Source organism: Necator americanus, chromosome X, assembly GCF_031761385.1.
Source record: "Necator americanus strain Aroian chromosome X, whole genome shotgun sequence".
NCBI lineage: Eukaryota > Metazoa > Nematoda > Chromadorea > Rhabditida > Ancylostomatidae > Necator > Necator americanus.
In genome coordinates this window covers 27,842,989-27,856,350 of record NC_087376.1, presented here as the reverse complement: position 1 = coordinate 27,856,350, position 13,362 = coordinate 27,842,989, and the positions used below count along the sequence as shown (strand labels likewise).

Here is a 13,362-nt window from a genome sequence, read left to right as displayed (position 1 = left end):
ACCAGGAGTTATCGACAAGATGAGGAATCCTGATAAATCAAGTTTTCCTCTGACAATGGGAAGCGGAATCTTGAACATATATTGCTTAGTGATCAACAGAAACAATAACACAGGATTTCTCGAAAGAATTTTGTAGCAAAAAAAAAATCCTGAAAAAGAAAAGAAATCCCTGAAAACCACATGAGGCATTCATTAGGATTGTAGCTGAACATGAAAAAACACTGAAGAACCACCAGGAAAAGCATATAATTCACTAATGCTCATTTTCTTGAATTATTGTTTGAGTAAATGAGCCAGCATTTTCGCTCCTGACAAGTTCTCTAGAAAATAGTTCATAAAGTTCTTTTCTGCTCTTTGCAGAAAAACTATGTAACAAAAATTACATGGTGAGTTTTATCCTCGATTGTTCCATAATTTCTAGAAATCTCCAAAGATCACCGGGAATGCCGAAATCTCGTCTGATTAGAGGCAATTATTAGAGAAAAAATGGAGGTTTGTTAATGGAAATTACTTGTAAGAAATATAGTCAGCTCAGAGATCGCAATCCCAGTCTACACACCATGGTGAATATGACGGATTTACAGTACACGCCTCCGTTGCGAGACCTACTCCCAACTCCGCCTTCGAAATCAGCTGCTGGTGTCTGAACACCTGAATTCTCTGTACTGCATGTAGAAAACTCTCTGGACTTTTTTTCCGTTCGATTTTGCACTCAGTGTTTAAAGCGGTGGATTTTTCCTTTGTCCTTTCTTTGCGACTTTTTCTATCATTGTGCATGACTAGTATTTTTCGCAATCAGAGCCATTAAAAAAATCCTAAAATCCGCACTTGAAGAAGGCTAATGGTGCACAATTACGTACAAAGTGGCAAGAAATCCAATTCCTGCAGATTGGAGTCTTTGAGAAGATTCCTTGCGGATCAGGGAAAACTACCGAATTAGCGAAAAGGGGTTTGTGCAATTGCAAAGATGGAAATCGTTCGCAGTTACATAAAATAGTGGGACGGAAATTGGATCCTTTCAAACTAAGATCTTAGAAATTAAGGTCTCCATAGGAGCAAAACGAAGGATAACTATAACTGAGAAGGACCTCGCCAAGGCTATGTAGCCCGATCCATTCACTATTATCCGAAAAATAACGAAAACCATGAAAGAACAAAAAGAAAAAATGTCTGGGAGTTTCGCATGGATTACACCAATCCTGTTTAATCCTATCCATACCTGTTATCCTATCATCCAGAAAATTATCATCACAAAGGTTATTTGATTGATCCTATCATTATTGTGCGAAAAACAATGGTAAACTTTAAAAAGAAGAAGAAAAGGAGGTACGGAGGTTTTCCGCATAGAGTAGAGAAAATTCAGCGCATGTCTTTCCTGGAAGAGAAGCCGTTTTTTCGTGTTACAACACGTTCTATGAAGACTGTAGGTAACCGCTTGTGCGATTTTTTACCATATCTCAAATGGTTCTCACCGAAATGTGGGTTAGTCGGAAGATTGGGATAAAATGTAGTTGTGGGGAGTGGAGGGCACTCGGTGGTGCCCTAAGCATAAATCTTAGAGGTTCTGCGACGTGTAAACTAAAGTTTTTAAGAAAAAAAACTAGGTTAGAAATAATGATGCCACTGAGTACTCCCCCCCCCCCCCCTCTCAACCCACAATAAGATTTTCCTCGATGATCGCCTAATGCAGAACATGGGTGGGCATGGATGCAGTGGAGAGTACACAGGACTGATTTTGACGGTGATCACCTAGGAAGGTCTATTTCATAAGTTGATTTCTATCGGGTTTTTGCGTATTTTTCCAGTTACGAAAAAAGAAAAAGAAAATTTCAAAGAATTTTATTTGTACAAATTAAGACCACGATAAAAAGTCGTTGAGTACGCTTTTGAGGTCATTGTGCTCTCTAGCGTTTTTCCTGTTCTTTTTTTCAGTTTTTCCTGCGCTGATGCTGCTTCAGGACCCGAAAGAAGTGATAGTTGGAGTCGGCCATCTGGACTACAGGGAGACTGGAGCCAGTCATCTTCGGGCCAGGTCCTCCAGAAATTCCCGGTCCACTTTTGTAGTATGAGGTCTCGCGGTTCTTCGCGCAAGGTATAGGACAGCTTCTGAAATTGCTTCTTGTGGAGGTGGGCGTTGACTGCCTAAATACTCTCCAGTGATTTCCAGAAAAGAACACTTTGCGAGTTTTAGAAAATTTCAAACCAAAACTGGAAAAAAGACCTTGTCGAAATAAAATCTAGACCACAATGCTGTAGAAGAGATGGGGAAACTTGGCGGCACGTTCTATGAAAAATTAATAGAAAGCAGTTCTATTAGATAAGCTAGCTCGTTCTATTCGGAAAAACTGCGATAATCAGGATTTTTCGTTAAGTAGCCAAAGGAGACTATTCAATGTGGTCTATATTTAAGCCCCCGCTGAGGATAAATCCAATTTTAGCATTAGGAGAAAGGTTTTCGCTATTCTTCGAAAGACCTATTGCTTATCTTCTGAAACTTCACATTTCCATATTTCCCATGTTTTACACAACACAAGGGAGACCTTAACAGTTTTCTGGATGATGGTAAGAAAAAGAGATTTCTATTATAAAAACACACTATGGTCGTTTTACGTATCAGAGGGAAAATTTATTTACTTTCTATTTTTTCGTTCAACATTGTAACCACAACATTTATTATTGTAAAAATAATGAAAAGGTGGAGACTTTGCTCTTAAGGTGCTGAAAATAACTGGAGACAGGTCAAAAAGAAATTACTAGTTCGTTACAAATTATTTAGGAGCACGCTTTAATCGAATATAGTTGTACACTCGAAATTCTCACTCCAAGAATTTTCGAAAATCGACTCGAATTCGAATCGAAGTTCGACCTTGTTAACTCCTCAATTCTGCGAATTTTCAAGCATGCGTCAGTCCGATTTTTCAGACATTTTCCCATCATTGATCCGAATTCTATTCTTCTTCTGCTTCATAAAATTTTGGTAGCTCTACCTCAGTGATTTTGCTTCGAGAATAATTCCAGACTTTTCGGATTCGTAGTCTCTCAGGAACAGGAAGTCTATGCAAAGTTTCAGTTTTCCATGGTAGTCCCGTTCGAGGTTGCTTCGGTCGGTACTCGACTTATTCACCGTTTGCCGACCGATATTACCAGAAAAAGTTTCTGAAATAGTCGTAGCATGGCTTGGTACTATGAACAAACCGAATCACTAACATAAAAAGGAATCTTCTATGGAAGCCATCATTCGTGGAATATGGACTCCTTCAACATCTTAGAATTAGTTCATTATGACTTCTTTCTTGTTCTTCCGATTGTGTTCTCGTAAAGTACTTGCACTTCGTCGAACTACTCATATACTTACTGATGTATTTCACTCATTTAACTAAAAATCATGCCGGAAATTCGGAATCTCTGCGTTATGTTCCATTGTGCTTCCAACAGACGTATAGTGGATGTCTGCGCGGCGGGACCTCTATCCAACTCTGCATGAAGAGCCCAGCCGCTGACTGCGTAACAATACGTACGCAGCTAATTGGGTGCGGTTCACAATCGTGTTGATTCGAAGGAAAAAGGTCGAGCACACAGTTATTTCACATAGACGTTTTTATTTCTTTCTGAGTACGAAGTGATTGTATACGGTAAAAGGCGGAAGTCATTTTCAAAGGTGGTCTGCTCCAGAATGGAATTACCGGAATTTCTCACCGGATCTGTTGTGTACAGTACACTTTCTTTTGACGAGTGTTGGTTACACAAAACACCGGATTTTCCAGAGTATGCCGACTCTTTCGTCGATGCATAAGAATGTAGTTGTTCGGCGGATTTTATGCGGTTAACAGAAAAATGGAAAGGATAGAACAGAAGTGGAGACGAAGTACCCAATGGACCTTATCTAAGGTAATATCACAAAATCAGCTCGAAGATGAAAAACTATTCTAATCTCTTAATTTTAACCGCTTCTTCCCAGACGATCCATTTCTAAAGTCTAGGGTTATTTAAGTTAGTTTATAGTCGAGTCAAAACGACAGGAAGCTGCATTTGCATTTGCATAAGCGGTGCGACGGTTATAATTAGGGGGACCCTTGCTGACACCATTCCTCGCTCTATTTCGCGATGGTCCCACCTCGATTCTAACCGCTATCTTCTACTGGTCTACTGCACCTTGGTTCACATCCCTTTGATCCGAATATACCTAAGTTCTAAAGTCATTTGCTAATTCAGCGTGACCAATAACGCTACAACACCTACAGCAAACTAGCAAAAATATCAGTTCAAAGGGAGGTTTGTTCAACGATCCTACGCAAAAAATCCACGTACCATTCCCATGAAATATCCGAAGGTGCGCAATCGACATATCTCAGCATTATCCGCGTTCCCGTAACGGTCTGTTGGTGTGCACGTCACGTGAGTCACTCTTCTGTGACTACACTACACCTGTTCTAGTTGACGGAAACCAGACCTAGTAACGTTCATTTTCTCATTGATTTTTTACTAACGAGTTTCTTTCATTCAGAGGAAGTAGTTTTCGAAAAAGAAGTCGTGATTGTATTCGCTACTATTTCAGACTTTTCGATCGATACTGTGGACAGTTCTCTTGCCTTGTTTCCTCGTGTCACGCGATGTGAGTGTGTTTTGAACGTTTTTGATTCTATTGGAGACTGTTGACTTCAAAGAGTGAAAGTACATTGTTCTTATATTTAGATTATGGCTGATACGGGCAAATCTAATGCTTGTTTTCCTAATTTATCACAATCGTCTTCCTTGAAGGATATGGATTTAGTAAGTTTTTGTTCTGTGTTGAACAAATCTTAGTTCCTTCATAAACATCCACTTTTTTCTTGAATAATTAACAATTAGGTAAACTGGTTGGAAAAGAAGTTGAACGATGCTGGTGTGTGGTCGGGGCGTATGACTGCGTCAATGTTGTCTAGAGAAATGCTCGAGGAGTTGGAGACGTGTTTTCAGGTATCATTTCCCTTTCTTGTATTTTGTTCTTCTATTACCTATACTGTGTTGTTTATCTCCGTACCGTTCCTTTTCTAGGCTATCGATGTACAAACAAAGCTCAAAATAATATGTTGCATTCCTCATATGAATCCACGAAAGATGAGCATGGTAAGGTTCTTTATTTTCTAGAAACACTTCTCCGGGGTATTCAGAAGTCACGTTGAATTTGCAGTTTTGTTATGGTGATTTTTTCAAAAAATAGGTCCATTCTGCGCTCACAACACTACTTGATCTTGCAAGCAAGGATGCCGATGACTGGGTTGAAACAATCGCGGATATGTACAGGTCAGTATCATACCATTCTCTTAATTGTTATAATTGTTAGAATTGTGTTTCTTCCGTATTTTCTTCTTTGTGTGAAAATTGCTCCAATATTGTATTATAAAATGGCATGATATGATTTTTGCAGGGACATCACATCGACCGGGGTCATCATTCCTGTATCTACTAACAAAGATTCTCACTTTGCTAAAACATTGGAAGACCTAACAAAATGCTGTAAGTGTTTTTAATTGCAGATGTATTATTATTGATAATATTTTTGTCTTAGTTCAACGACATCTTGAAGCTGGTAATTTGAAGCTAACACCTGAAGGACACAATATAGGAAGCGCTTCCGTGAACAAGGTAGTAACATTTTATAGCCTTCTTTTTACGAATTGGTTTGTTATTCAGTTGTGAACTCTGTTCAGGCAAGTTTCGGTCCTCCACCTGAGTTACAGAAATGTTTCATACTCAGAAAAAAACCCAAATCCTTCAATCTGTCGAATGACATGACAAAACGTGAGTTGTTTTCAAACTTTACGACTTTATGCTCAAACAATTATTTATTCCATTTTTTCTTGATTCTCAACTCTTCTTTTATGTCACTTATGGTTACGTTATGAAGTTTCGCCTTCTATGCCCGCAGTGCTGGTACTCTTTTGAAAGTCTTAAGAGTTTTGATCAAGTTAATCCTATCCGCCACTTTTCCTTTCATTCAAAAGTTTTTCGCGTAGTTAATTTACTCTGTTGAAGAGTAGTAAAATATTTGCAGTGTTTCCCAAATCTTTAGAATTCCGTTACTTGATTGGTGCATTCTTTGTATAGTTCTGAAGGTTTTGAGGTTGTCAGTCCTATTTTGAAGAAGTCTAGTCCGAATTCCCCACTTTTTGAGTAAATAATGCCCAAATCCATTAACTTATCCGCAAAACGCCTTCTAAACATGATTTCTAGGCAACATAAAGTACCATCTGTCTCAATCACGACGATACAACTCTTGTTTGATATTTGAAGACAAACCTTTCTGGTGAAGGTATATTTCTTTATAGTATGGGATACTATAAAGTGATTTCACTGCACCTATCTATCTACCATGCACACACAAATATTGGCATTTGTTGCATTTGGTATTTGATGTTTACTTTCGCGTTTTCTCAGTACTCCGTCCGGCCAGCAATGCGTTAGTGAAGCAGCTTCTATGAAGAATAAAGAGACAAATAAAAGTTTGCGTTGGAAAACATAGGAGCTATATACACTAGCTGTTGCGAACGATTTGTAAAATATATAGAAGTAGGTTGCGTCTTTTGGTGTAGGGATTTTTTCAAATTGCCTGTTAAACGGCGTTACTCTGTCTTGTATATATCGTTCTTTTCTCACCGTTTTGTCCGGTACTTTTATAGTAGCGATAAGCGTTATTGTCCCCTTAGTTTTGTGCGTATTGCATTTTTGTCTCATTGCAGAGCATTACAATCATACTTGCTTCCTCTAAAACCATCTGTAGCAACAGACCTTGTGACGAAGCCTTTCGGGTACTCTTACCAGTAACGAAGAACGTGTTTCTGTTACACCGTACTGCATTGCTTCCGTTTTCATTTTACACTCAAACTGTTGCGCGGTTGATTGAAAGTAATGTAAAATGTTGGGAGAAACAACTCTATTTGTAAGTTGTAACGCTACAATAAGGAAAGGGTTTTCTCTTAAACTCTTTAAGAAATCCTTAGAATAGTCTTATACTCCAATACAATGAATTCGTGGTCGTTCTTTACCACACTCATCTTGGAATATCTGCTTTCACAACTACTAACGCTACTAACTCCAGCTACAGACAGGATCATGTATTACCGCGATTTCATGGCATTTCTTCTATTTCCACTTAGGACTGTATTGATCCTCGATCCTCATCCGAGTACCAATATTTTCATCCCGGTCATATATAATTGTTTTTGATTGTAGAAATTTATAATGATTACAAGGCGATCTTTCTTCTCCTTTCTTTTCTGCTTACTATCCCCTCATTTTATAAATAAGAAATTTACCGAATGCCAATCATTATTGACTCATACCATTGTTTTGAAATCTCTTTTGTCGGAGAAATGTACTGTTTTTTTTTTCTCCTCGCTGTGCACTCAATATCTAATTTATTCAGCTGAAATTATTTCAACAGAAAGAAGAAAGGGCAGACATTTTTGATGTTTTATTACTGATTTTTTTCTATAAGTGTCTGTAAGTGTTATTGATAGGCTGCTAGATTAACCGTTTCTTCGGTAAAACTTTGTGGCTTTTCAGTTTCGATATACTAAGCTTTGAAATCCCCAACGTTTTCATTGGCAGAGAAGCGAATTTGTTACCCTCATTTTGGTGGTATTTGGTATTTGAAAATCATTTCACTTCTCGATTTAATTTCAAAGTTTACGACTCCCTTGTTTTACACTTTCCGAAAGACAATAAGTCCGTAATTTTACTGTACCTGTCCTCACCGATAGTTCTTCTTTTCTACAGTTATAGTAATGTGTTGAATTGTGAATTTAGGAGGACAGATTTGCATTATCTAAATGCGGACCGGTCTTCACCTAATTGGACCTATTCTTCTGCAGTTTAAGTTGATTTGACTTGGCCGAATATTTTAAACTCTTTGACCGACCATGTCTTTACCCTTGATGTGTCATAATTTATTTCCCTCTTACAGAATGCGCGAAGCTAGCGGACACGAATCGAGAGCGGAATAATGGTCTATGGAGTGCATCCGTCCCCATAAAAATACGGTCAACGTTACGAACAGGAAACAACGATTGTTCGTGCTAATACTTCCCTTTATTATAGTTAACATGTATTCCTCTGATCTTTTTAGTACCTATGAAGGGAATCCCCACCCAGAACACTTGCAAACTGAACTCCGGATTCACTTATGAACCTAAAAAGTTCCAGAGACAGCTTTCAAAGCGTGAAGGAGGAGCGAAATTATTGGGTAAGTTTTGGTTTTCGAAGTTTCAATGTACAGTCAACGAAGGGGAAATATGAAGAATGGTGAAGTGGAGAATCGTTTCACTGTTTGGTGAAACATGGGCTCGTTTGATAGTTTGGGCAAACACGAAATTACGAGTTATTGTTATAGTTGAGTACTGAAGTTAATGCACCTTGCTTACAACTGTAAACAAAGGGATTTTATGGTAATCTATATAGACTTAAACCTACAAATAACAATGTGCGTTTATTTTTAGACATTTGCGAATTGCCGCAGTCGCTGAAAAAGCGCCGGCAACAGGAAATGATCGAAGAAAGGAAGAGGAAGCAAGAGGAAAAGGAGTTGGCTAAGAAGAAGGCTCTGGAGGATAAAAAAGAGCGAGAAGTCAGTGATTTTAAACGACTCCAATCAGTCATATTATTAAGTCATTCTCAATACACTAAAGTGACTCATTAAAGGCAGCGTATTACGAAACTAACGTAATACGGAAACCCCAGAGAACTCGTAGAGTTCAGGTTGTAGGTTACGGAACCCATCGCAGCACCGCTCAATTCCCCCTAGTCGTCGTTAAAACGCTGTAGGAGGTGGCGTTCTTCCCCACGAGATAAGCTGGGACGCACCACCGCTGTGCACGGCCCGCGTCCATAAGCAAACGGTCGAAGATCGATACATCCTCACCAGCCGGTTCAAGTAAAACCAATGAATGAGGTGCTGAAGGGAATAGAGCGTGTACAGGGGGACGTGTTCTAACGTACCTGCAGGAGGAACGCATTTTTACGCCGTCTTTCGGCACGACTAAAGTGAATTGAGTGCGATGGGTTCCGTAACCTGCAACCCAAATTCTACGGGTTCTCTGGAGTTTCACTACCACGTCAATTTAATGATACGGTGTCTTTAAGGAAGCTAAAAAAGCTGCACAGCAGAAACTTCAAGACAGTTCGAGAAAGCCGGTTGAAAAGAAGCCTCGCATGGAAATTGTTCGCAATCCTTCTATCAGCGAAGAAAGTGACCAGGTATGTATCACAAAACTGCTTTTTTTCTACTATAATTCTTTACGCAGTTCTTGTCATTGAAGGTCAACAGCCCCACTACATCAATGATGCCAGAATATCCATCATCAGAACCGTCTGTTTCTTCTAACAGTAACTATCCTGAAAAGGTTGAAAGACAGCAAGCTATGGTGGAACCTCAGCAAGAAATGCGACACCAACATGACAACTTCGTCAATAGAGAGCCTATAGATCGTGCCCCACATCCACGTGTTATGCAAAATAACCCTACCTCTCATCAGCAGCAGTATATCGCACACCCTGCTCAGCACGTATGTGTTTTGCGTATGAAAATTTCACTGGTTTTTTCTTCCGAGTTTTGGGTCCTCATTCGGGCGGTCCTCCAATACTTATGGGAACTTCTATCATCACGAATTTTTCAGGCATCTCTGGTTCATCGAAATCCTCCCCCTGGTTACGGTGCCAACCAAGTCTGGGTTAGCACACCTGTTCGTGATCTGCGGACACCTGCTCAGCGAGTAAGTTTTTTTCCTGACGGAAATGTAACTTTTGGAAGCTTTTCATCTTGTTATTTTTCCACTCTACTGGACATTGTTAAGGCTCGTGAGGCAGCAATCATGAACCAATGCAACGAAATGCTTCGTAATGCAAATTCTCTTGATCAGAATGGACGGCAGTTGGTGGTAGCTTTTATGACAGGGAATAAGTGTGAGTGGATGCTATCTATCTGACCCTTGCTTGGTTTGATCATGTCAGGAGGAGTCTACCCTAATAATTTTGAAGACTACTGTTTTTACGTATTGTATTTTATTTACATTTTAATCAACGTTATAGGTAATCCACGACCGGAGCTCGGCCACATAATCACGATGAAGCTTTCCGAAACAATCGAGGATGGGTTGGCAGACAATCAAATGTGCAAAATGAAGGTCGAGACATTCTTCCAGGTTTGTTCGCTAGCTTCTTTAGTTCTCTTTTCTGAAGATTGGTGAATTCTTTCTTTTTTAATTGATGTTAACAGTAAAGAAACAGTTGATTTTATTACGTAGCAGTGCTTACTGCATAACTCATGGTACATTTGTGTAGTGAAGAATGTCTTCCAGATTTTGTGATTGAGGTTTAGCTGGGAGTATCAATTTTATATATTTGACGTTTAAGATGGATTATCAGAGTGGTGAATGGAAACGACTACGTAAATGTCGATTACTTCAACCACATGAGCTTAATAGTGCTCCTGAACAATACATGTTTGCTCCTCCAGAGGACTACCATTCACAAGTACAACACCAACCCACGTAATTCTTGTTTACTTTTTATAGCGCCTGTTTTACCTTTTTCCATTTGGCTCACTCAGTGTCATTTCTAACATGCCTTTTATTAATTGTATATTTATTTGATGTTCATCGCGAAGTTTTATGTCGTTCTTGATGAACAAAGTATACGGGTACTTTTAAAGAGTTATTTATTCATTAAATATTGCAAAAACTTTTTACTTTTTGGACTTTTTTAAGTAGTTTTGTTTTCTTCCTTTTCCTTTTCTTCTCACTAGTGAGATTTTCATGATCTTCAAGACGGATAATGCTGCCGATACATCGTTGAGCGCTATCAGTCTTTCTAATCCAACCTTTGTTGCACTTGAATTCTGAATTGCTAGAGATGTAAAATGTTGAGCACAACATTACTCGCGTAGAGACTCAGTTTATATAGCTAAATTCGCTCCTTTCATAATTGGAATTCGACGGAAAATGTTTGTTTCTGGCTGAAATTATGAGCAACTACCGATGACCATGCAAAATCTGTTTCTGGGTCGCTCTCAAAAGATATGAGTAAACGATCCATGCTTTGCGAGGCTGTTGACCAGTCTGCTTCTCTGAATGAAAATAAATATGAACCACACCGCTCACCTTTTACCGTTATGTCGACATAACTAGGACTTTTCAAAACTTTTGTGTCTAAATAAGTTGTTCGGGAAAAAAACCACCCAGGTTTTGTAACTACTTTTATTGCTTATCGAAAGGAGGGATTTTTCAGTCTTCTTGACTATCATATTTTTGTTCAAGAGTTTTATCTGTGGTTCTTTAAAGTACTAACTCTGCTTTTTCTCTTCTTTCCATATTGGTTCAAAGTATTTATAATTGTTCAATACTTCTGAAATTTTATTGAATGTTTTGCACTACATTGTTTTCTCACTGTATTCTTATTCCTTGTTTTCACTTATATTCTTTTTCTAAATCTTGATCATTTCGTCAACATTCTACTCGTTTTGTGTACATATTTTGTATTTAATTCCAAAATTGTCATAACACTACTGATCTCTACCAGTATTGTTAATTCTCCGCACTGTTTATTACATGATATCGACGTGTTATTCTCAGTGGAGGTGATTTGATTCTCGGGTCTATTTACTTTGCTAACCAAATAAACATTATGTGAAATTTCATTACTTGGATGATGTTTTCTTTTGAATTTATAGTAAAGTTTCAGAAATTTCAAAAAGTTAGGAAAAGAGTCTTTTTGCGTCTTCAATTTTACCACCAGCTATTGAGAGATGCAAAAAATCTACGTGAGCATGGAAGAGTGAACAACATTGGATTCGTAGGAAAACAGAGTCGATGGTGCAGCACAATTAGTTCTTTTTCAGACTGGTTAAGATTTTGTTGAGTTCATATGAAAAATGGTCAAATGATTTTGATCTTCTGATTTTTCTTTAAATTTTCTAACAATTCTCAGCGCGTTTAGCTCCGGACTTTTCCGTGGTCGTTTTATCGATAGATGTGTGCGAGAGCTCGTTGTCTCTGAAAGGTTATACCTCGTTTCTGCTGCCTGTGTACAACAACTACCGAAGATCTAGAGCTGTTTGGAACGTAGTATTCGAATCGACCCAATAATTAGTTTTTACAGTGTTATTAGTGTTACGGTTCGTGACTTCAGGTCGCTTACTTCCTCAAGAAATATTCTGGACGTTGCGTATAAACATTCTCGGTGCTAAAAACGAGGATGAGCAGTGCCGTGGCATCTGTGGAGATAAGATCTATGCACAGGTCAGCGTCAGGAGAAGCATAAATTTGTGCCCTCAGCCGCAACAGAACCAGAAGAACGACTGGATATCAAGGGTAAAACTGTTTGAAAAACAGTGTAATGAATAGAATCCTTAGAAGATCCTTTTCTTCTTAGGACTCTGTAGAGGCGAAGCGAATAGGTCCTCCAAAATATCAGGAATGGGAAACGTGTCGCTGTTGATGGAACAACTCTAGTTATCCCAGTTAACACCTTCCCGAAAGCTTTGTGCATTGACCTTGCTGACAGATGATTGAGATGACGGAGACGAAGATTTCCCGCGTTTTTTTTTTGTGTTTATTGACTCCTTGTTCAAATCAGCAGTTAGGCGTTCCTTGAAATTTTCTTCCTTCGTTCACTTTTTTCTTTACGAGGGTTAGCCCATCATCAGAATTTCTCGTTAAAGCCACGCTCGATTCTCCTTTCGTGAAAAACCGCATGGGAACGACCGTTGTGTTTCAATTTTCTTACAAAGAATCTTCTAGCCATTCACTGTACAGACTCCGATTCTCTCAGCAGCGAGTTCCCTCTCCTTTTGCTTGCATTGCCTCCCTCACTCGCCCATAATTTCAGTCAACCATATAAGAGAAGTATCGTTACGTACGGGAAAAATGAAAAATAAATCCTGGTAGTGTATGAAAGAGTATGGTTTTTTCTTTAACAGCGATTTTAGCAATAAATTATCTTAAAATTAAGTAGATGCTTGTAAACGTTTGTCACTCACAGTGAAGGGATCTTATTCGTGATCTTAATCGATCTTAATCAAATCATACAATTTCCTTATTACCTTATAGAGATTTGTACGCAATGGTAGATATGTGCCCGATAAATTTTATAAATGGTATTTACTGATTAAATACAAGGTCTGGGATTGGAACCTCACCGATTTTGTCTGCTCGCTCGCTGGTTGGACGCGGCGCGTGTACGAAGTGATGTGTTATGAGGTGTTCCGTAGGAGAATTCACACACGATGGACGTTTCCCACACTCTTTTTAGGACGACTAATAGGAATTGAGAGTGATAACGGATACTCGTCATCTACACACACAGCTTTATTTTTTTCCTAAGAAAATT

At 38.7% G+C, this 13,362-nt stretch overlaps 1 protein-coding gene across 2 annotated transcripts; it reads left to right on the top strand.

The window, feature by feature from the left end:
• Positions 1-1,366: 1,366 nt before the first annotated feature.
• On the top strand, positions 1,367-12,471 carry RB195_025718 (uncharacterized protein; the record flags this gene model as incomplete). Of its 2 annotated transcripts, XM_064213981.1 has the most annotated exons (20): positions 1,367-1,423; positions 4,556-4,612; positions 4,693-4,770; positions 4,849-4,956; positions 5,035-5,106; positions 5,201-5,283; positions 5,408-5,496; positions 5,549-5,625; positions 5,691-5,781; positions 7,946-8,050; positions 8,108-8,224; positions 8,478-8,605; positions 9,121-9,234; positions 9,297-9,542; positions 9,654-9,749; positions 9,831-9,939; positions 10,066-10,178; positions 10,390-10,509; positions 12,273-12,344; positions 12,406-12,471. In XM_064213981.1, 20 exons carry the CDS (start codon positions 1,367-1,369, stop codon positions 12,469-12,471), a joined length of 1,998 nt encoding a protein of 665 aa, XP_064069861.1. The 2 variants fall into 2 exon arrangements, with proteins under 2 accessions (XP_064069861.1, XP_064069862.1); XM_064213980.1 differs by lacking the exons at positions 1,367-1,423; positions 4,556-4,612; positions 12,273-12,344; positions 12,406-12,471 and having other exon boundaries at positions 4,696-4,770; positions 10,390-10,530.
• Positions 12,472-13,362: the final 891 nt, after the last annotated feature.